Source organism: Gorilla gorilla, chromosome 4, assembly GCF_029281585.2.
Source record: "Gorilla gorilla gorilla isolate KB3781 chromosome 4, NHGRI_mGorGor1-v2.1_pri, whole genome shotgun sequence".
Classification (NCBI taxonomy): Eukaryota; Metazoa; Chordata; class Mammalia; order Primates; family Hominidae; genus Gorilla; species Gorilla gorilla.
This window is the reverse complement of record NC_073228.2, coordinates 64,568,481-64,588,914: the sequence shown is the minus strand read 5'-3', so window position 1 is coordinate 64,588,914 and position 20,434 is coordinate 64,568,481. Positions and strand designations below refer to the sequence as shown.

At 55.5% G+C, this 20,434-nt stretch overlaps 1 protein-coding gene across 4 annotated transcripts in view; it reads left to right on the top strand.

Moving 5' to 3' along the window:
* Positions 1–282: 282 nt before the first annotated feature.
* FOXN1 (forkhead box N1) overlaps positions 283–20,434 on the top strand; it is a 31,948-nt gene continuing 11,796 nt past the window's right edge. For 2 of the 4 annotated variants that reach the window (XM_055388681.2, XM_055388680.2), the window contains exons 1-3: positions 7,725–7,791; positions 17,276–17,407; positions 17,821–18,285. In XM_055388681.2, coding sequence (XP_055244656.2) covers positions 7,747–7,791; positions 17,276–17,407; positions 17,821–18,285 — 642 coding nt within the window. In that variant the 5' untranslated portion in view covers positions 7,725–7,746. Of the gene's footprint in view, positions 450–7,724; positions 7,792–17,275; positions 17,408–17,820; positions 18,286–20,434 lie in introns of those variants that run through there. The other 2 variants (XM_055388683.2, XM_055388682.2) reach the window with 2 other exon arrangements.

Genomic DNA, 20,434 nt, shown 5'->3' with positions numbered 1-20,434 from the left:
TGCTCCAACAGGCCTGTGCCCCACCTGTGGGTGGGGGGGCGACATCTCCCTTCCGGAGTGCAGGCAGGGGCCACGGGACAACCCCCTCCTCTACAAGCCACAGGCTGTGCGCACTGGCAGGGACAGGGGAGGGGGCCTGGGCTAGCTCAGGAGGAGGGAGGGGTTGGGGGGCCAGGGTGCGGCTGGGGCGGGCACGGGAGCCGGTACCTGTCAAACAAGCGCCAAGGAGCAAACTAGCTTCTTAGTCACCTTTCTCTTCTCCCCGTTTTGGCAGCAGCCCCTCCGGGCAAGGGGAAGCTGATATCATAATTATTGGCTCACCTGGCAGCTGCCTCCCCTCACCTGATGTCAGCACAGACACAGGACGGCCGAGCTGACGGACTGACAGACGGACAGAGCTCCTGGCCCCCCAGACCCGGGCCCCCACGCCGACCTGCTTCACTGAGCAGGTAAGAGGAGCCCCGGCCCAAGTCAGCCGTGGAGGCCAGCAGGGCCGGGCTGGGGCACGGGGAGGGCGTTCGCCTTTTTAACGGGGCTCAGGAGTGACGGGGAGCACCCAGGTTCTCACTGCAGCTCAAGGGAGACTCAGAATTCGGGTGAGTGCCTGGAGGCCAAGGGGCACCCCTTCCCCCACGCCCCCCTCCAGTTCCTTTTCTAGGTTGTCCAACTTTAATCCCTCCTGCTGTGGTGCGGGTCTCATTCTGGTGTGTGCTGGATTTTGCGTGTGTCTCTGTGTGTTGGAGATGCGCTCACCCACCCTGTGCTGGGAGGAAATGAGGACTCAAAAGTGTTAGATCTGGAAAACTAGAGCTGAAAGGCAGGGGGCCAAGTTCTCCATCTAGTGGTTTTCCAGGTGAAGAAGGGAGAGCCCAGCTCTGGGAGCTGGGGAGCACCAAGGGTGTGTGCAGATCAAGGAATTGCTCAACATCTCCACGCAGCCTGGGCTGGGGTCTAGATGCCTGGGCCCATGCAGAGGCCTGGGTTGCAGAAAGGAGATGGTGCACCTTGTGGCGAAGCAGACAGGTGGCAAACAGGTGCTGTGGCCATGAGTTGATGCTGGGCTTAGGGCAGAGTCGCCTCCTATCCCCAGCTCCATTTCTCTCCCGCAAGACCCCTAAGGCAGAGTCCTGGTGAGCAGAGCTGGGCCAGGCAGGGAGCCCTGAGGCCTTTGGGGCCTAGAGTTGGGGGCGTGGGAAGTGAAGGCCCTTAGGGAAATGGCCGAAGCAGCAGGAAGCCCCTGCCAGCTCCCCCGACTCCTCCCCACCCACTACCTGCTCAGATAAGGTTCTGGCATTCCCCGTGGAGTCCCCCAGGCCCTCCCTAAATATCCAAAGAAGCCCGTTGGATGAAGAGTAGACTCTAGCAAGTGGGCGTGTTTGCCTCTTCTCTCGGCACCTACAGGCATGGGGGATATGTCTGGATGTGCTTTGTGGCAATGCACAACTGGTCAGTGGGAAGGGACCCGGGCGGAGGGGCTCATCTTGGGAAGTCATCCTATCCATCCCCTGCCCCTACGCCAGTCATTGCCCACATCGGGCAGGGCTGCCCCTCCTAGTTTTCCTAATCCCTGAAGGAGAAAATCTGGTCAGTTTCCTCACAATCATGAAGTCCTTCCTGGAGCCTCTCTGAAGTCTTTACTGCTGCAGGGTCCAGCTCTGCTTGCCCGGTAGCCTTCTTCCTCCCGCACTGAGGAACACTAGTTCCTCGGATCCGAGGGCGGCGTTGCACTGCAGTCCTGTCCCCACCGGGCTTGGCTCAGAACCTTTTACCATCTTGCTCATTCCCTGACCACAAGACACAGGCAGTACAAGGGCACCCCGAGTGGATGGGGGAAGGGGCAGCGCCTCCTATCCTGGTCCCTTTCTCTTGTGGCTCTGTGAGGGGTCCAGGGTGAGCCAGGCAGGGACAGAGCCAGGCTGAGTCCTGGAGAGGGGCAGACGGGGTGAGGGCTGCCCCAGGTTGGGGATCCTCAAAGGCGAAGGAGCCACAGGGAGAGGCGCATGTCCTCCCGGCTCCCCGCCCAGCCCCGCCCCGCCCGCGCTGCCTGTGCGAGCTCAGCTCCCGGCTCCAGGGCCTGCCGAGGCACGCTGCACCCCCAGGCCCGGCGCCTCACTCACTCCCAGAGCCAGAAACCTGTTCTCCCGGGAATGCCAGGGAGTTCTCAGAGGACTTTATTTCCCAGGGGCTCAGGGAGCCCCAGAATCTTCTGGACCAGTGGGTCCTGGGAAACTAGAGAAAAATTAGGGGGCTTAGGACCCCCTCCCTGCTCCCCAGCTTTGCCTCATCCACGCACTGATGCCACATTGCCTCCAACCAACAGCCGTCTTCATCGTGAGAAGGCTTCATCGCGAGAAGACTTAGGAAAGTTAAAGACAAGGGGGAAAGCCCACTGGTGACATGCGCCTTCTGTCATGTGCCATCCGTTGCCTCAGGGAAAGCCTTCCTTTCCCCCCATCCCCCAGACAGTCCCATCTGGCCTCTAAGAAAGCAACATATCTCCTCTTTCCTTGGACTCTTCACCTTCTCTAGCTAGAAAGTCCTTCCTGATGTCTAACCTCTCCCTTTCTGGCTTGAGTTGACACCTGGTCTTCATGGACCAGCAGAACCCCGATTGCCTGCACAGGGCCCAGGCACATAGGCAGAGACTGTTCTAAGTCACATTGAAATGCCCTGGTTGCTTGGGCGCTGGCAGGGACAGAAAGGCCCCACTCTCGCTGCCCCTCTTATTCTCTCTGACTCCACATTCTGACGAAGTTGCGGTCCGCTTCTGCCTGCCTCCCCATCCGCCCATAACAGAAGGATGGAGGGGACCGAGGTCCTACAGGTATGCCCTCCCCTCTGTCCTTCCAAATCACAGCCTGCCATCCCTGCTGTGGCTGGCAGAGGGGAGTTCAGGAAACCAGGATTGGCTTCTGCAGCAGGAGTGACTGACAGAGTTCAGAGAAAGTTCTCAGCATTTTAGGTCGAGTTTGACTGGACTATGTGACCACAGGAGGTGGTTTCCTGAGTGGAGAGGCAACCATTGATCTGGGGTGGGTGGGGTTGGGCTGGCAACATGCCCAGGAGCTGGGGAAGGATGAGAGGACCTCCAGGAGCTGGGGAAAGACAAGATGACCTCTGGGAGAGGGTCTCCCAGAAGCACGAACCACATGGTTCCAGAATACATTGGGTCTTTCCAGCTTATTCATCTCCATCCCCTGCCCCTCCCTCCCTCTCTGTGCCCAACTCCAACCTCATCCCTGACCCTTCCACCCGTCTCTGTCTCTTTCCCCATCATAACCTATCTCCATTCCCACCTTCAATCCCGCCCAGCCCCCTTCCTACTCATCCCCGTCCCCAAACTTGCCTTCATCACCACCACCCCATCCTGCTCCTTCCTCCTTACCTCATCTCCTCACTCCCACCTCCAACCACACTCCTATCTCCATCTCCACCTCCTGCTCCATTCCTCAGGATGGATCTCCTCCTATGTCACAGGTTCCCTTGGAGTCTAACACCCCTCACCAGCATCCCCGCCAGGTTCTGGGGTGTCCCCCAGGTTGTCTGAGCATTGAGGAAAAGCCCAGAGCCATGCCAATAGACAAAACGAGCAGGACAAGATCATCCCTGGAGCAGCCCTTAGCTTCCTCATCCTATCTGGGCCGTAAAGGCTGGATGCTCACCAAACAGTAAAAATGAGTTCAGATGCAACAAGACAAGTGGAGGGCTGGCGCCCAGACAGACCTCCACACTGTGGGCATGTGGCAGTGAAGCGGGGATGGAGAGACACCCTCATAGAGCCCCAAAGCGGGGCCGGGGCAGCCTTTCTCAGGGGGCTGGGAGCGTAACTGATCCTATTAGGCATGGCGGGCCAAGGAAGGGGGGGCATGAAAGCAGGAGCAGGGATTTTTAGGGTTGATTAGGAGCGCGCATCCCCGGGTCTCTACCCTGCCTGTGGCCCTTGCTTAGTCAGCTCAGATTAATGGGGCCAGGGAGAGAATTCGCTGAATCGTGATCTCTTGGGGAACTTGACTGGAGAGCCAGCTGTGAGTCATGGAGAAAAGGGAACCTGTGCTCTCACAGCTACTCTAGAAGCTTCCAGGGGTAGGCAACCCTCCAGATCCTCCCATCCCCTTCCAGAATGCAACAGAAAGCCCACTGCAAGGTCTGACCCTCGCCCTCCACCCCATGCTCACAGGAGGATGCACGGTCAGTCAGCTCCAAATCCTGCCCTCATACACCCTCCGGGGCCTTCAGGGCTCCCCCCACTGCCTCTGACAAACTACAGCACAGAGATGCACATACACACAGAGACACACACACACAGAGACACACGCACACAGACACACACACCCAGACACATGCACAGAGATACATACATGCACACACGCATACATATATACATACAGAGAGACACACACAGAGACACACACAGACACACGTGCACGCACACACACACACAGAATGAGAATGGGGTGCATCCCTGGAACCAGATTGCCTGGAGACAGTTGGAGGTCCCACTTACACTTGTAAATTCCATAGCCATGTCCCAGACTGCACCAGCCCATCAGTCTCGGAAGGCATAGAATGTACATGAGGAAGGACACACACACACACACACACGCACACACACACACACACACACATCACTGTGATCAGAAAACCCAATTATCAGACTCTGCACTTAGCACCCCTCCTCCACGCAGGCCCAGAGTGACCACAGCAGTCTTCACTGTCAGTGGGGGCAGTGTCCCTGGCTTCCTCTGGAGAGGGTTCCTGGAGCCCACGTTGGGCACCAAGAGCATGTGGCTTCATAGAGGTGGCTCTGCTTCTCTGTGCCTTCCCGTAAGCGTGGTCAATCTGCCTAAAGTGGGAAGGGTTTTGGAGAAAAAATTATTTGGGATGGCAATGCCAAATCCAGTATGATCTGAGGGTGGTCAAGGGAGAAAGATGGCAGCTGGAGCCAAGGAGCTGGATGGGCTCAGGAAAATGCCCCCAGAGCCTGCCCCTTCTCCAGGGACATGATTAGGTGCTGAGAGCTGCTTCCCATAGCCCCAGCACCTGGAGGAAGGAGCAGCGCACAGATGCCTGCATAGCAGGGAACAATCTCTCCCACTGGTGGGACCTCGGTTTCCCCATCTGTCAGATAAAGAGGGGCTTGGGTGGGAGGGCCTCCCAGTGCACTTCTCACTCCAAGGCTTAGTAAGTTCAAGGAGATAACCACCTGCCCATCCCCTGTGCAAGATGGCGTTGGGGGAGGAGGTGCACCAGTATGTATTTGTCTTGTACTAAATCTGTATTATTAGTAGTGGTGGCAGAATTAATATCCTTAATAATAGATTGGTATTAATGAGCAGTTCTGATAATGATATGTATAGAATGTGAGAGGCCCCTGGCCCAACGGACAGTGGGATCCTGGGCCATTTCTTTGCCCCCACTCAGGTGGACAGGCAAAGAGCGAGCGCACCAGCAGGACGAGGGCCCTCTTGACCATCCCCCTGGGGCACACCCCTAGGAAGGGCAGATGTTTGAAGGTAAAAAGATCTCACTCAGCCCCATCCCACTCCTGAAATCCTACAGGCCTGGGACCCCAGGGGAGGAGGCAGGGGCACCAGACAAGCTGGTGTTGGTTTAACTTCTGAGGATTTTGACATTCTGGTTCTCACTCGGTCCCCAGGACAGCCAGATGAGGTATGTAGGGCAAAGATGAGGACTCCATTTTATAAAGGAGGGAACAAGGTTTATTCTCATGACTAGCCCACACTGAGAGCAGAGCTGGGAAAGGACCCTCCTGCAGTCCTTGGTCAGGAGGACTCACTGTGAGGGAAAAGGGGGATTCTGTAGGGAAGCCAGGATCTGGGCTCAGTGAAGGCGTCCAGAGATTATAACGCCAGGTTACGGGGGAGGTGAGACCAAGCTCCAACATCCCTGTTGGTCTCACAGATCAAATCCTCTGCTGCCAATCACTGCCACAGCCCAACAACTCCAAAGCCAATTACCTACACAGCCCACAGGAGGCTGGGGGTGGGACCATCGGGCTCAGCCCTGGGTGACTTCATTACAGGGGTAGGACTTCCGGGCCACAGGGACCCAGAGCTAATGAGTGCTTAGAGGTCAGCCACTTCATCCCATACCTCAGCCCATTTCTCCATCCCCTCCAGCCAGTGTAGCTGGAGGAAGCTTGTTGTTGGAGGGATGAAGGCAAGGCTTCACAATCTGTGCAAAAGCCTCCTGGTCCTTCACTCGTGCCCCACCTCATCAGCCATTCTTTGGCCCCTATCACAGCTGGGCAGACTGAGGATTTCAGGGAACTTTCTTCTCTAGAAACCAATGTCTAAAGCCTCAGATCACTGCTGTCTGAACACTGCCCCCTGGAAGGATCAAGCAGGCAACAAGTTCCTCCTTCTCAAAAGTCCAGCTTTCCAGTCAAGCCCTGAGTGGTTCTAGGCCACCTTGTCCACCTCCAAGTCCTAGGTCAGGCCGGTTCTCACCATCAGACTCAGCCATGGCTTCAAAAAATCCCTGGGAATAGGTGAGCACCGTGGCATGCACTTTTAGTCTCATATACTCCAGAGGCTGAGGCGAGAGCCTAGGAGTTTGAGACCGGCCTGGGCAACAAAGCAAGACCCCATCTCTAGAACCTGGGGAAGGTAGAGGTGGGAGAACCTTCTCCTTAAACTGCCTGTCCAAAGGGGTTTTATGTTTTTGGAACTGGGAATTCCCCTCCCCCACTAACCTTGGCGGGGCAAGCTTGCCGACCTTGCTTCTGGGAGCAAGATGTTGGGGTAGGCTCCCAGCCTCAGAGCCTGGACTCCAGAGTAGCCAGGGAGGCAGGAGGGTGGAGGAGGCAGACCATGAATGACACCCACAAGTAAGAGCAAAAGATCCCTGGAGGCCAAGGATGCTTAGGTGGGAGGTCTCTATCAAGGAGCATCTAAGGAGTAGGAAGAACCCAGTAGGGCTGATCTCTCAGACTAGCAGAGGAGAGAAGGGGTCCTAGTAGGTATGTCTCAGAAAGGAATGGATGGGAGCTTTGAGGGGTAGCATTTCTTGTTTCCTTGAAACCAAACACCCCTTTCTTTCCATCTACAAAATAAACATCCCCAGCTTGGCCAACATGGCAAAACCCCATCTCTACTAAAAATACAAAAGTTAACCAGGCTTGGTGCTGCCCGCCTGTAATCCCAGCTTCTTGGGAGGCTGAGGCAGGAGAATCGCTTGAACCCAGGAGGTGGAGGTTGCAGTGAGCCAAGATTGCACCACTGCACTCCACCCTGGGTGACAGAGTGAGACTTTGTCTCAAACAAACAAAAAAAGAAACCAGAATAAACATTCACGGGTAGGTCAAGGACATCCATCCATCTATCCCACTAAATATTCATCCTTTACACTACAGATACTCACAGAAATAAAAATACTTAAAATAAAAAAATAAAACATTCATCTATCTGTCTGTTGATTTGTCCATCTGTCCAGCTTTCCATCCATCAATCTCTCCATCCGATGATCTGTCCATTCATCCAACTGTTCATCTTTACATACATAAATACATCTATCTATCCACCCATCCATCCAGAGAGGTCAGGCTCCAGTTGGCCTCCCCAGGGCTGCTAGGAAGGGCCTGTGGTCCTGTGGCATTTATGGGGCATGTGACCTGCCTGCCTGGCCTGGGGAGACAGCCCCGCCTCAGCCCTCTGGCAGGGGGCCGGTCCAGGCATGTGGGAGTATTTATACCTCGATGGAGGCTCCTGGGGAGCTGCAGGCTGAATGACTCCCCGAAGCGGTGATGGTGGCCATGACCCAGAGCCCACTGTGAGTGCTTGGATTTGGCTCCTTTGGGGCCATGGCTGGGTGGCAGAGGTTAGAGAGGGGCTGGAGAGACGGGAAGCTGCCCAGAGGCAGCCAGGGATGGCGAAAAGGAAGGGGTGCTGGGCAAAGGAGAGTGGGAGACTGGTCGCTGTTGGAGTCAGGCATCTGAAGCAAAGCTGGGACCCTCCCTGCAGAAGGGATGAGTCTATTGCCCTTAAAGAGGCTCTGGTGGGTGGCTTGGTGAATGGCAGGAAGGACAGGACAAGAGGACTAAGATTACAATAAATAGGGATTAGAGATCTGGAAGAACCTCCAGGTCGGCCCAAGGCTCAAGTGCTTTTCCAGGATGGGCGTACTAGGCAATGCTCTGGGACCAGCCTGCTTCCAGAGGCACATGGGAATGCTGAAGAGTCTTTAGGAGAAGCCTGATTTGGGGACTGGAATGACTCAGCTGCAGGTGTCGGTGGCTCACATGGAGGAAAGCGTCACCTGGGGGACATGGTGGCTTTTCATCCTTTGTTCTCCCCACTCCCCTCCCTGCCCATTCTGTCCCTACCTGCTCTGTACTTGAGTCAGATCTCAAGGCAGGGGCACGCAACCCATTTTCCGAAACTGATGCTGGGTTAAGAGCCAGGGAGGCCAGAATTTTGCCCTCAGAACTTCCAACATTGATGGGGAGAAAGGAGCTAGAAACCCCCTCTTTCTTGGCATTCCCAGACCCCGAGTTTCCTCGGGTGCCCAAGCCTCAGGCAGAGCCCCCAGGTCCTTGCCTGCCACCCCCATAATTGCCGAGCTGCTCCAAGGGACCCCTCCCAGCAGCCTGTCGGGTGGAGCCCTGGGTGGGGCTACAGGCCAGCACCCGGCCGGCCGAGCCCCACCCCTCGTAAAACATGCTGCCGCAGCCAGCAACAGAAACCATTAAGGTGCAACTGAGCCGTCCCCACCTCACTCATAAAGAGTGGGTAGGAGGCTGCCAGGTGGGAGGCAGCAGGGAGCGTGAAGAGAGCCTGGGGAGGACCCTTGGTGCCCCAGGCCTGTCTGTCCCTGTGATTCAGTTGCCCACAGGGGAGGCAGGGACAGACCCTCCCAAGGAAACCTCCAACATCGCCCCCACCCACCTTTCAGGCTTGAGCAGGGAGGCTGAGGCGTTACCAAGGTGGGGCCGTGTAGCGTAATGGTTCAGCATGCTGGCTTTGAAGCCCGGGTCGGAATCCTGGGGAGCATAATTTACTAGCTGAGTGAACCTGGGCAAGTCAGGTTAACCTCTCTGAGTCTCAGTTTCCTCATCTATAAAATGGGATGATAATACAGCTCCTCCTTCCTGGGGTGTAAAAACTCAGCCAAGTCTTCCTGATCTCCTTGAGGATGTCCTCAGGGGGGCCCCACATAAAGGCAGAGGAGGGGTGAGGTCCCTGCTGACAGCTCTGTGGGCCAGATACACCTTTACAGGGTACATATCTCCACAGGGTACACACCTCTATGAGGTACACACCTCCACAGGGTACACACTTCCACAGGGTACACACCTCCAAAGAGTACAGAGTACATACCTCCACAGGGTACACACCTCCACAGAGTACACCCCTTCATAGGTGTACACATCTCCACAGGGTACACCCTCTACAGGTGTGCACATTTCCAAAGGTGTACACACTTCCACAGGTGAACATACCTCCACAGGTGAACACACTTCCACAGGGTACATACTTCCATAGGTGAACATACTTCCATAAGTGTACACCCCTTCACAGAGGTACACCCCTCCATGTGATACACACTTCTACAGGGTACACACTTCCACAGATGAACATACCTCCACAGGCTACATATCTCCACAGGTGTACACCCCTCCAAAAGTATAGACTTCCACAGGTGTACACACCTCCACAGGGTATACAGTTCCATTGGTGAATATACCTCCACAGGTGTACACTCCTCAACAGGTGTACACTCCTCAACAGGTATACACCCCTCCACAAGTATACACACTTTCACAGGTGTACACCCCTCCACAGTGTGTGTACCTCCACAGGGTACATACCTCCAAAGGTGAACACCGTTCCCCAGGTGTATACACCTCCACAGATATACATACGTTCACAGGCATACACACCTCCACAAGGTACACACTTCCACAGGTGAACATATCTCTACAGTTTCCATACCTTCACAGGGTACACATTTCCACAGGTATACCCTCCTCAACAGGTGTACACCCCTCCACAAGTATACACATTTCCACAGGGGTACACACCTCCACAGGATCCATACTTCCACAGGGTACACACCTCCACAGGATCCTTACCTCCACAGGGTACACACCTCCACAGGATCCATACTTCCACAGGGTATACAACTCCACAGGATCCATACCTCCACAGGGTACACACCTCCACAGGATCCATACCTCCACAGGGTACACACCTCCACAGGGTACACACCTCCACAGAATCCATACCTCCACAGAGTATACAACTCCACAGGATCCATAACTCCACAGGGTACACACCTCCACAGGATCCATACTTCCACAGAGTATACAACTCCACAGGGTACACACCTCCACAGGATACACATCTCCACAGAATCCATACCTCCACAGAGTATACAACTCCACAGGATCCATAACTCCACAGGGTACACACCTCCACAGGATCCATACCTCCACAGGGTACACACCTCCACAGGGTACACACCTCCACAGGATCCTTACCTCCAAAGGGTACACATCTCCACAGGATCCATACCTCCAAAGGGTACACATCTCCACAGGATACACATCTCCATAGAATCCATACCTCCACAGGGTACACACCTCTACAGGGTACACACCACCACAGGTTACACACCTCCACAGGATCCATACCTCCATAGGGTACACATCTCCACAGAATCCATACCTCCACAGGGTACACACCTCTACAGGGTACACACCACCACAGGATCCACATCTCCACAAGGTACACACCTCCACAGGTTACACACCTCCACAGGATCCATACCTCCATAGGGTACACACCTCCACAGGATCCATACCATCATGGGGTACATGCCTCCACAGAGTACACACCTCCACAGGATACACACCTCCACAGGGTACACACCTCCAGAGGATCCATACCTCCACAGGGTACAGGGTACACACCTCCACAGGGTACAGGGTACACACCTCCACAGGGTACAGGGTGCACATCTCCACAGGGTACACACCTCCACAGGGTACAGGGTACACACCTCCACAGGATCCATACCTCTACAGGATACACACCTCCACAGGATCCATACCATCACGGGGTACATGCCTCCACAGAGTACACACCTCCACAGGATCCACACCTCCACAGGCTACACACTTCCACAGGGTACACACCTCCACAGGGTACACACCTCCACAGGATCCATACCTCCACAGAGTACACACCTCCACAGGATCCATACCTCCACAGGGTACACACCTCCACAGGGTACTAAACTCCACAGGGTACAAACCTCCACAGGATCCATACCTCCACAGGGTACACACTTCCAGAGGATACACACATCCACAGGGTACACACCTCCACAGGGTACACACTTCTATAGGGTACACACCTCCACAGGGTACACACCTCCACAGGATACAGGGTACACACCTCCACAGGGTACACACCTCCACAGGGTACACACCTCCACATGGTACACACCTTCACAGGATCCATACCTCCATAGGGTATACACCTCCACAGGGTACACACCTCCACAGCGTACAGGGTACACACCTCCACAGGGTACAGGGTGCACTCCTCCACCAGGTACACACCTCCACAGGATTAGCCTCAGCATCTTTAGATGCAAAGGGTCCCAGGGCCTCGTTTGACTTATAAAGGAACTAAAGTACAGAAAGGGGAAGTGAGTTATCCAACATCACACAGCCAGCACAATGTCTCCTGGCTCCCACTCCTAAACGGTCCCTTCTGCCTGAGTCCTAAGGAGCCAAGAGAAGGCTCTCTGAGAGGTGGGGAGATGTTGATGGGTAGAGCAGGCGCAGGCCGGCTGTTTGTGAGAAGGGCACAGAGCAGGAATGCAGTAATGATGACTGTTGATCCTTGATGATTATTGATCCTGTTGTCAGCCTTTCTGGGGAATTTCTCACTCGTCATCCCCTCTACTCACGTCAAAGGGCCATTTCTTTCTTCTCTCTGACGCCAGGGCAGATCAAGTCCACCTCTTCCATCCCCACTCCCCAAGGATCATGGCAGGCGGAAGGTGGCCAGAATGCCCAGACGCTGAAAAGGTCTTTGGTCAAGGTTTTGCCAGGGGTGCCCTCCTGGAGAGTCAGAGTCTGGCGGTATGGTCATGGCTCTCAAGAACTGAGAGTCAGATGTGGTTTTCAGTCAGCTGTGTAACCCTGCGCAGGTCATTTCTTCTCTCTGGGCCTCAATTTTCTCCCCTAAAAAAATGGGCTTGATGACCTTGCTCCCCTGACAGTGGTGTGTTGGTAAATGTTCACCAGTCAGCTTTCAAAAGTAAATAAATCATAATGTTTAAAAAGGCTCTGATTTGTAGGATTTGCTAATTTCCATGGGCAAATACTCCCACTGTGGCTGATCTCCACCAATTTCACTGGACATGGAGTTGGGAAGAAATGGGCACAATTGGCTCTCATGAGCCCTTGCCAACTGGCTCTGCACACCATTGCCCCCTACCCTCTGGGGCAAAGGGAGGATAACATGAGACAAGAGATACAAAAGTGCAGAGGGGCTGGGCGCGGTGGTGCACACCTGTAATCTCAGCACTTTGGGAGGCTAAGGCGGGAGGATCAGTTGAGCCCAGGAGGTCGAGGCTGCAGTCAGTGATGATTGTGCCACTGCACTCCAGCCTGGGCGACAGCAAGACCTTGTCTCAAAAAAAAAAAAAGTGCAGAGGAAACTTCAGAGTGCGCTGCAGATGTGGAGCTGCGGAGAAGGGACCCCAGGGCACAGTCTGCCAGTGAGAGCCTCAGCCTCTAGTCCAGGAAGCAGGTGATTGTGGGTTGTGGGTACCCATATTGAGGGGCAGTTCATGAGAGTGATCTGGAGGAGCTCCCGGAATCTGAGAAGGCGGGAGAGCTGACTGGGCCTCCTGTGCTGGTATTTGCTGATACTTGCACACACATCCCATCCAGTTCCAGTGCTCCCTGAAACTGGAACAGGCAGGATAAAGGTTGGACCTCTATGAAAGATCCCTTCTGAATGCAGATGTCAGCCCCAGGACACTGGGGCCAGCAGAGAGACCTCCCGAGAGATCCAAAACAACAGAGTCAACCCCCCTCCTCTCCACATAAGTCCCAGAAGTTTCTACAGACACTAGCTCTACCACATGAGAAAGGCAGAAATGACCTCTGAGGCCAGAGAGTCAGGAAGAGGGAAGTTTAGCCTCTGCCAATGGGAGAGGACAATGTCAAGGACCTGGAGGTAGAAGGCAGGAGAAGGCAGGAAAGGGGAGTTCCCTTCCTGATGCTCCCCCTCCCCCCACCCCCATAACTCAGGCCTTAAACAAACTCTGTCCCACTGCTAATTATTAATAATAGCTATCATTTATTGAGCATGTACTATGTGTTAAGCTATTTACAAGCAATATTTTATTAATCCTCCAGAGAGGTAAGTATTTATTAGTCCTATTTTACAGATGAGGAAACTGAGGCATGGGGAAGGAAGTTAAGCATCATGCCCAACCAAAGTCCCACAGTTCCTGCGATTCAAATCCAGCCCTGACTCCAGGTCGTCCAGCTTCAGGGGTTCTGCCGGCTACTCCAGGGAAGGGTCAGGGCCAAGGCAGCCTCATCCAGGTTCCTGCAGTGAGCCCTTCCCAGTGATGGACAGGAGCCCCTCATAAACACCAGTCAGAAGGCTTCTGACCAGCCCCTGAGGACCCCCTCTCTCCTGGGCCATGTGGCCTTAGGAAAGTCACTTTACCTGTTCCCTGGGTCTCACTTGTAGAATAGAGCTTTAGCTGCAACCAAGGGGGCATCATGGTCACCAAATCAGGAGTCCCCACTTACAAAACCTGCCCAGAGGAATCCCAGAGGACCAGTCAGGAACCTCTGCATCCTTATGCAAATTAAGGGGTGGGCCTCTGAACTCTGCATAACTTCCTTGGTTCTCATCCTGTCCCCGGGGGATTGGAGGAGGTAGCAGGGTGGTTTGGCCAAGCAAGGCTATGAAAGTCATGGCTGTGAACTGAAGCCTCTGTTAAGGCCTCTGACATACAGGAACTTGGCTGGAGCTGGAGATGATGTTCTGGAGAATAGGGAACAGGTGCAAGAATGGGGTGAGGCCGACACTGTGGGGATCATTCTGGGCAGGCCAGACCCTCAGGAGGCGGTGCAGGCCTGAGCTGGAGTTCAGAGAGGCCTCCCCAGGTTCACATCTGCAGGGGAGCACTGCTGGGGTCTGAGGCCAGGCTGAGTGAAGGCCAGGCAGGCAAGGAGGGCTAGCAAGGGCAGCTGCCACCTGGGGCTGGGTCTTCAGCCAATCGCCCCAGGACTGCCAGGCCTGAGGCAAAGAGAGCATCAGAGAAGCTGTAGAGCCTGGGGCCAAAGGCCCCTGCAGCCACACTTGGCCAGCAGTGGCCAGATGCATGACACATGTCCTCAAGCATTTTCCCTGTGCCAGCACCTCGTGCACACCATCCTCACGATGACCCTGCGAGGTGGGTCTGTGTGCCCCATTTCTCAGATGCAGAAAGTGAGGCACAGAGAGCTAAACAGTTTGTTCAAAGTCACACAGCCAGAAAGTCACAAAGCTGGGGCTGGAATTCAGTTGGGCTTGACTCCAAATCCTTGCTCTAAAACACCGTGCTACCCCACCTGCAGGGAGGGGAGTGGCCACCCTCCCCAGGTTACAAAGCCTGAGATCTGGCGGGGAGGAAGGGCCCTCGGCCTCCCATTTGGAGCTGGAGAATGCCAGCCCCCTGCACCAAGCCCCCTGCACCACCTCCTAAGAAGGCAGCTCTGGGCCAGGGTGAGGTGTGGCCTCCAGGCAGGCCCGAGCTTTCCAGGAGGAGCTGTCCAGGGAGCAGGAGGCAGTGATGCGGAGCGGGAGGTGGGCTGCCCCGCACCTCGGGCCCCATGCCTGCTCCGCTGTGGTGTCCCGTTACGGCCAGCTCGGCGCTTCCCTGGTCACGCCACATTTAACATTGCCGAGTGAGCAGGCGCCAGGACATCAAGAAGGGGTGGTGGGGACTCTTGAAGGGGCGGGAGAGCCTCCCACCAGGCCCCCACCTAGACCCCGGCTTCCAGCCCCTCCACCACTGATCCCCTGTGGGATCTCTGGGCAAATCCTATGGGACTTTGGGCAAATTGCCTCCCCTCCTTTTCCCTGTTACCCTCTCTGTCAAATGAGGCTTATTGATGGTTTATTCAGCAAAGATGTGCCAACCCCAGCCTGGGTACCACGGGGCCAATGAGGCCACCTCTCCCTCCCAGAGCTCCGGAAAGAGCATGGCCTGGGCACAGCACAGCTGCCCTGCTCTGGCTTGAGGGGGTCTTGGGTAGAAGGAGTGAGTGTACACCTCATGCTTTTCTTGATGCCTGGCCTCCCAGCTTAGCCTACCCCAACTTTGACACCCACCCAATGAAGAAACCATAAGCAGAGTGCAGAGTCTGCAGTCGGACAGACCAGAGTTCTTGCCCCTGGGCGACTTGGGCAAGTCACATAACCCCGCTGAGCCTCAGCGTCCTCATCTGGAAGGTGGAGTCAATAATGCTCCTTCTTCTCATTGTTCTAATAGATCAATGAGAAAACCAACCAAATTGTTCACACAGTGGCCAGCCCAGAGCAGACCCTCAGCAAACTGTAGCATTTATCAGAGGCCACTTGGGCAAAGAGAAGTATATTTAAGAGGAATTGCTCTTGCAGGTGGTAAAGGAAGGCAAAAAGCTGAGGATAGTAAGAGTGAGAGGCCGGGCACAGTGGCTAGGCTGTAATCCCAGCACTTTGGGAGGCCAAAGCAGGCAGATCATCTGAGGTCAGGAGTTGGAGACCAGCCTGGCCAAAATAGTGAAATCCCTTCTCTACTAAAAATACAAAAATTAGCCAGGCATGGTGGCATGTGCCTGTAGTCCCAGCTACTCTTGAGGCTGAGGCAGGAAAATCACTTGAACTCAGGAGGTGGAGGTTGAAGTGAGCTGAGAGCATGCCACCGCACTCCAGCCTAGGCAACAGAGGGAGACTCCGTCTCCAAAAAAAAAATAAACAAAAATAAAAACAAAAATACAAAAAATAGCCAGGTGTGGTGGTACAAGCCTGTAGTCCCAGCTACTCTTGAGGCTGAGGCAGGAGAGTTGCTTGAACCCGGGAGGCGGAGGTTGCAGTAAGCCAAGATGATGCCACTGCACTCCAGCCTGGGTGACAGAGAGAGACTCCATCTCAAAAAAAAGAAAAAAAGTGAGAACCATACTCACAATAATATTCATAATGAGAACTGGCATTTATGGGGCACTGACTGTGTACCAGGCACTGTGCTGAATACTTTCTGCGCATGATTTTGTTTGACACTCACAACATCTGTGTGAGGTGGGGCCTGTCACTCTCCCAGTTAGATGATGACACCGAAGTTCAGAGAGCTTTGCTGGCACTGCTTGAGAGGAAGGGCCAACCCCGGCTTTGAGGCCTGAGTCCTCTTAACCGCCCCACTGTGTTAGGGACAGGGTTCCCCTATGATTGCAGAAGGTCTGAGCAGAAAAAGCCCTCCGATATCATGTACCCAAGCCTCTAGGTCTTCATGGGGAAACTGAAGATCAGAAAGGGGCAGTGGCCTGCACAAAGTCACAGGTTAGAGTTTGGAGGACACAGGTGGAACAGCACTTGCCAGGCGCTGCAGTGTGGGTGGTGACATCCTCAGGGCCCGCTGGGCTCACAGGGCTTCCAGGCAACCGGGGGCCTTTGGGTCCCCAGTTACACACTGTGGTCACATCAGCCAGGCTGACCTGAGGGTCACTGCAGGACCAGCCTCTGCTGAGGGCTGGCTCACCTGCATGGAGGGGGTTTCTCCCACCCCAAGCATGAGTCTGACCCACGCACCAGCTCACTCTCCCCTCAGGACCACCGACTTGCCCAGTCACTGAATGGAGACCACCTGCTGTGGTCACCTTGCCAGGCCCTTCTCTGTAGACACAGGAGACAGATCTTGAGGAGCCAGAGGCAGAGCCCAGCTGGGAGCCGGGGTTTCACTGGTCAGTCTCTGCAGCTGCAGCCTGAGATCAGCCAAGCCCCTCCTGAGGCTCCTACCTGGCTCACTTTGCCCTTTCTCCACAGGGGTCTGATCTCTCTGCTCTGCTTTTCCAAGCTATTTCTCTTTCTCTCGCTCTCTGTCTGGTTCTCTCTCTCTCTCTCTCTCTCATCAGATGGCTGACTGGAGGCAGGGTCCCAGCCCAAGGATGGGGTTGGGGTGGAGGTGGCGAACCTGGGTTGGTCCCCCCTGGATGCTGGTCCTCACTCTCATGGCAGACGGCTTTCTTTGAGGCCAGGACTGGGTGATGGTGTCGCTACCCCCGCCGCAGTCTGACGTCACGCTGCCGGGCCCCACCAGACTGGAGGGCGAGCGCCAAGGGGATCTCATGCAGGCACCGGGCCTCCCAGGCTCCCCTGCCCCACAGAGTGTAAGTACTTGGCATCTGGGCCTGGGTTTAGGCCAAGGCCTGCGGCTGCCCAGGCAACAAGAAGACCAGTCACCTTACCGCCCCCAGGGACCTCCCAGGGCCTGTCTTGTCCCCTCCACCAGCAAACAAGTCCTCAGGGACCCCGAGATCCAGAGGGGTCACTCCTCATCCCTTCAGTCTGAGCCTGTCCCAGGGCTGTGAGCCCCATCAGATTTGGGGTACCCCAGGTTTCATGGCAGGGTGCCCTCATGAAATTGGGGCTCCCAAGGGCAGGCTATTTCTTCTCCACCATTTAGGGTCTTCCCAGAGCTCAGCCATAGACCTCCTTTACCCCAGAACAGAGTAGGGTCCCAGCCAGTCCCCAGGCCTGGTTCAGCCTCCACTCACAGGCTCGCTACTCTCTGTCTACCCAGAAGCATGCCGGCTTCAGCTGCTCGTCATTTGTGTCCGATGGCCCTCCAGAGAGGACACCCTCACTGCCCCCACACAGCCCCCGCATTGCGTCACCAGGGCCCGAGCAAGTCCAGGGCCACTGCCCAGCCGGCCCCGGCCCCGGGCCCTTCAGGCTCTCACCCTCAGACAAGTATCCTGGCTTTGGCTTTGAGGAGGCCCCAGCAAGCAGCCCTGGGCGATTCCTCAAGGGCAGCCACGCGCCCTTCCACCCGTACAAGCGGCCTTTCCATGAGGACGTCTTCCCAGAGGCCAAGACCACCCTGGCCCTCAATGGACACTCCTTTAAGACCCCAGGGCCGCTGGAGGCCTTCGAGGAGATCCCAGTGGACGTGGCGGAGGCCGAGGCCTTCCTGCCTGGCTTCTCAGCAGAGGCCTGGTGTAACGGGCTCCCCTACCCCAGCCAGGAGCATGGCCCCCAAGTCCTGGTGAGTACTAGTGGCCAGCGAGTGTCCCATCTCCCCGCTGTCCCAGTTCCTAGCAGCCTAGAAAGAGTCAGACCTCTGAGACCAAAGTCCCACCTTCTCTTTGCAGACCTTGCCACTCAAGACCAGAGAGTTGGGGCCTCCTGGTCAGCTGGGGAGGGGTGTTGGCCTGGCCAGCATGGAGGGGGGCAAGTGGGGGAGGTAGGCCAGGCTAAAGAAGCTGGCAGCTTCCCAGAGGCTCCTGAGTCAGGATTCCAGTGTGTGACTTCTCACTGTTTGTTTAAATGTCCAGAAACTCCAGCCAGACCTACACACCCATATGCAAATGTGACAAGAAAAACACATTCCAGAGGCCAAGGGAAAGGGTTTGGGGAGGAGCCATAGTACACAGTTTTTCCCTCCCCAGCCTTAGCATACAGAGTTGAGAGAGGACTTTAAGTGTGGAGGGACCCTTCCTGGCCCCATTCTTTGCCCAGAGTGGAGCCTGGGTGTATTCCTGGAAATACCTTGGAAGGTTAACAAGTCCTTCCATAGCCTGACCTCCATAAGCGGCGTGACCCTGGGCAAGTCTTAACGTCTCTGAGCCTCATCTGAAAAGTAAGGTCAACATTACCTGTCTCATGGGATTGTTGCTTAGGGAAGAGAAAAGCTAAAGGGAATTTGCTCCCTGCTCCCCCGCTCTGGTTTGGAGGTCCCTGAGGCAGTGACTGAGTGGACGTAGCCTCAGCACTGCCTACTCCACATGCCCACCAGCCCCCCTCACCTCTTGCTTTCAAACAGGCCCCCATTCCAGCCCCAGGCCACCCCAACAAAGGCTTAGAAGGAAGATGGAGAAGGCGGTTGGGTCCTACCAGGTGTGGCCAAAACAGGACTTTATTCTGGCCGTTTGACCACTTCTTCTCAGGCCCCTTAAACATGACCACAGCCTACAGATAGGGCACCATCATCTCAGCTACTGCCCCCAAACCTCCACTCAGTAACAGCTGCCAATCATTCTGCCAGGTGCTTTCTTTCAAGTGCCCCCATTTAATCCCCTCAACAACACTCTAGAGAGTTCCCACCATACCCGTGTTGCAGATGAGGAAACTGAGGCTCATAGAGGCCAAGTGACTTGCCCAGGGTGTCTCCTAGCCTGCAAATGGTGAGGCTGAGATTGAGTTCACACCCTTGCCCTCCCACACGTGGAGAAGAGCTCCAGAGACACACAGCTATCTGGTCGACTTGCTGGGTGACCTTGGGCATATTGCTTCCCCTCTTTGGGCTCAGCCCCATCATCTGTCAAATGATGGGGTTGGACACAAGTGCTCTTGGCCCTTCTAGGCCCGAGATTCTATGATTATGGCAATCTCTGCATCAACAACCCCAGGGCACACCCAGAGAGAGGTCACAGCTATTTTGCCCCTCTGGGCCCAGATGCTGGTTTCCCAAGGCCCCTGGTAACCCCAGGAAGCGCAATCCGCCTCCTCCAGGGCTTGTCCACCTTCCAGGGCCTAGCTGCACACCTTCCTGTCCGTACTCACCGGAGAGCTCTGCACTAGGCCCTGGGACTCTGTGCCGGCCTCTCACACATGGGAAGGCAGAGTCTGGCCATCATGGCTAGCAGCAGCTGCAGGCTCCCCATGCCCAGTGTGAGAGCATCCACAGGACTCACGCAGGCCAGCAACTGTGTAGACTCCCTGGAGCAGGGAGCAAAAGCTCTGCATCAGGGATGGCCAGGAGTCAGAGCGGAGAGGAGTTACTAGCCCCATCCAGAGATCCTGCTGGAGCTTTCTGGGGCTGTACAGAGGAGGAAACAGAAGGGACCCAGGGCCACAGCTGGACCAGCCTGTCTGGCCACTACCCATGCTCCCCTCACCATGGATCCTCAGGGAGAGTTCTGGAGCTGTGACCTTTTCCTGGTGTCCTTTGCACACCTACTCAGAGGGTCTGAGACCTCTGAGTCAGGCGTGTCGAGTGAGGTCAGCACCGTGCCTTTGTGCTGTTCCAGAAGATCCCTGTCCCTACCCCAGCACAAGTCTCCCTGACTTCTCAGGACAGCCCAGCCTCAGCCTCTCCCCTGCCGTGAGGGAAGGTGTAGGGACTGCTGTCAGTTCCAGCCCCGGCTCTACCACTAAATTGCTGAGTTCCCTTGGGAAAATCTCTGCCCTTCTCT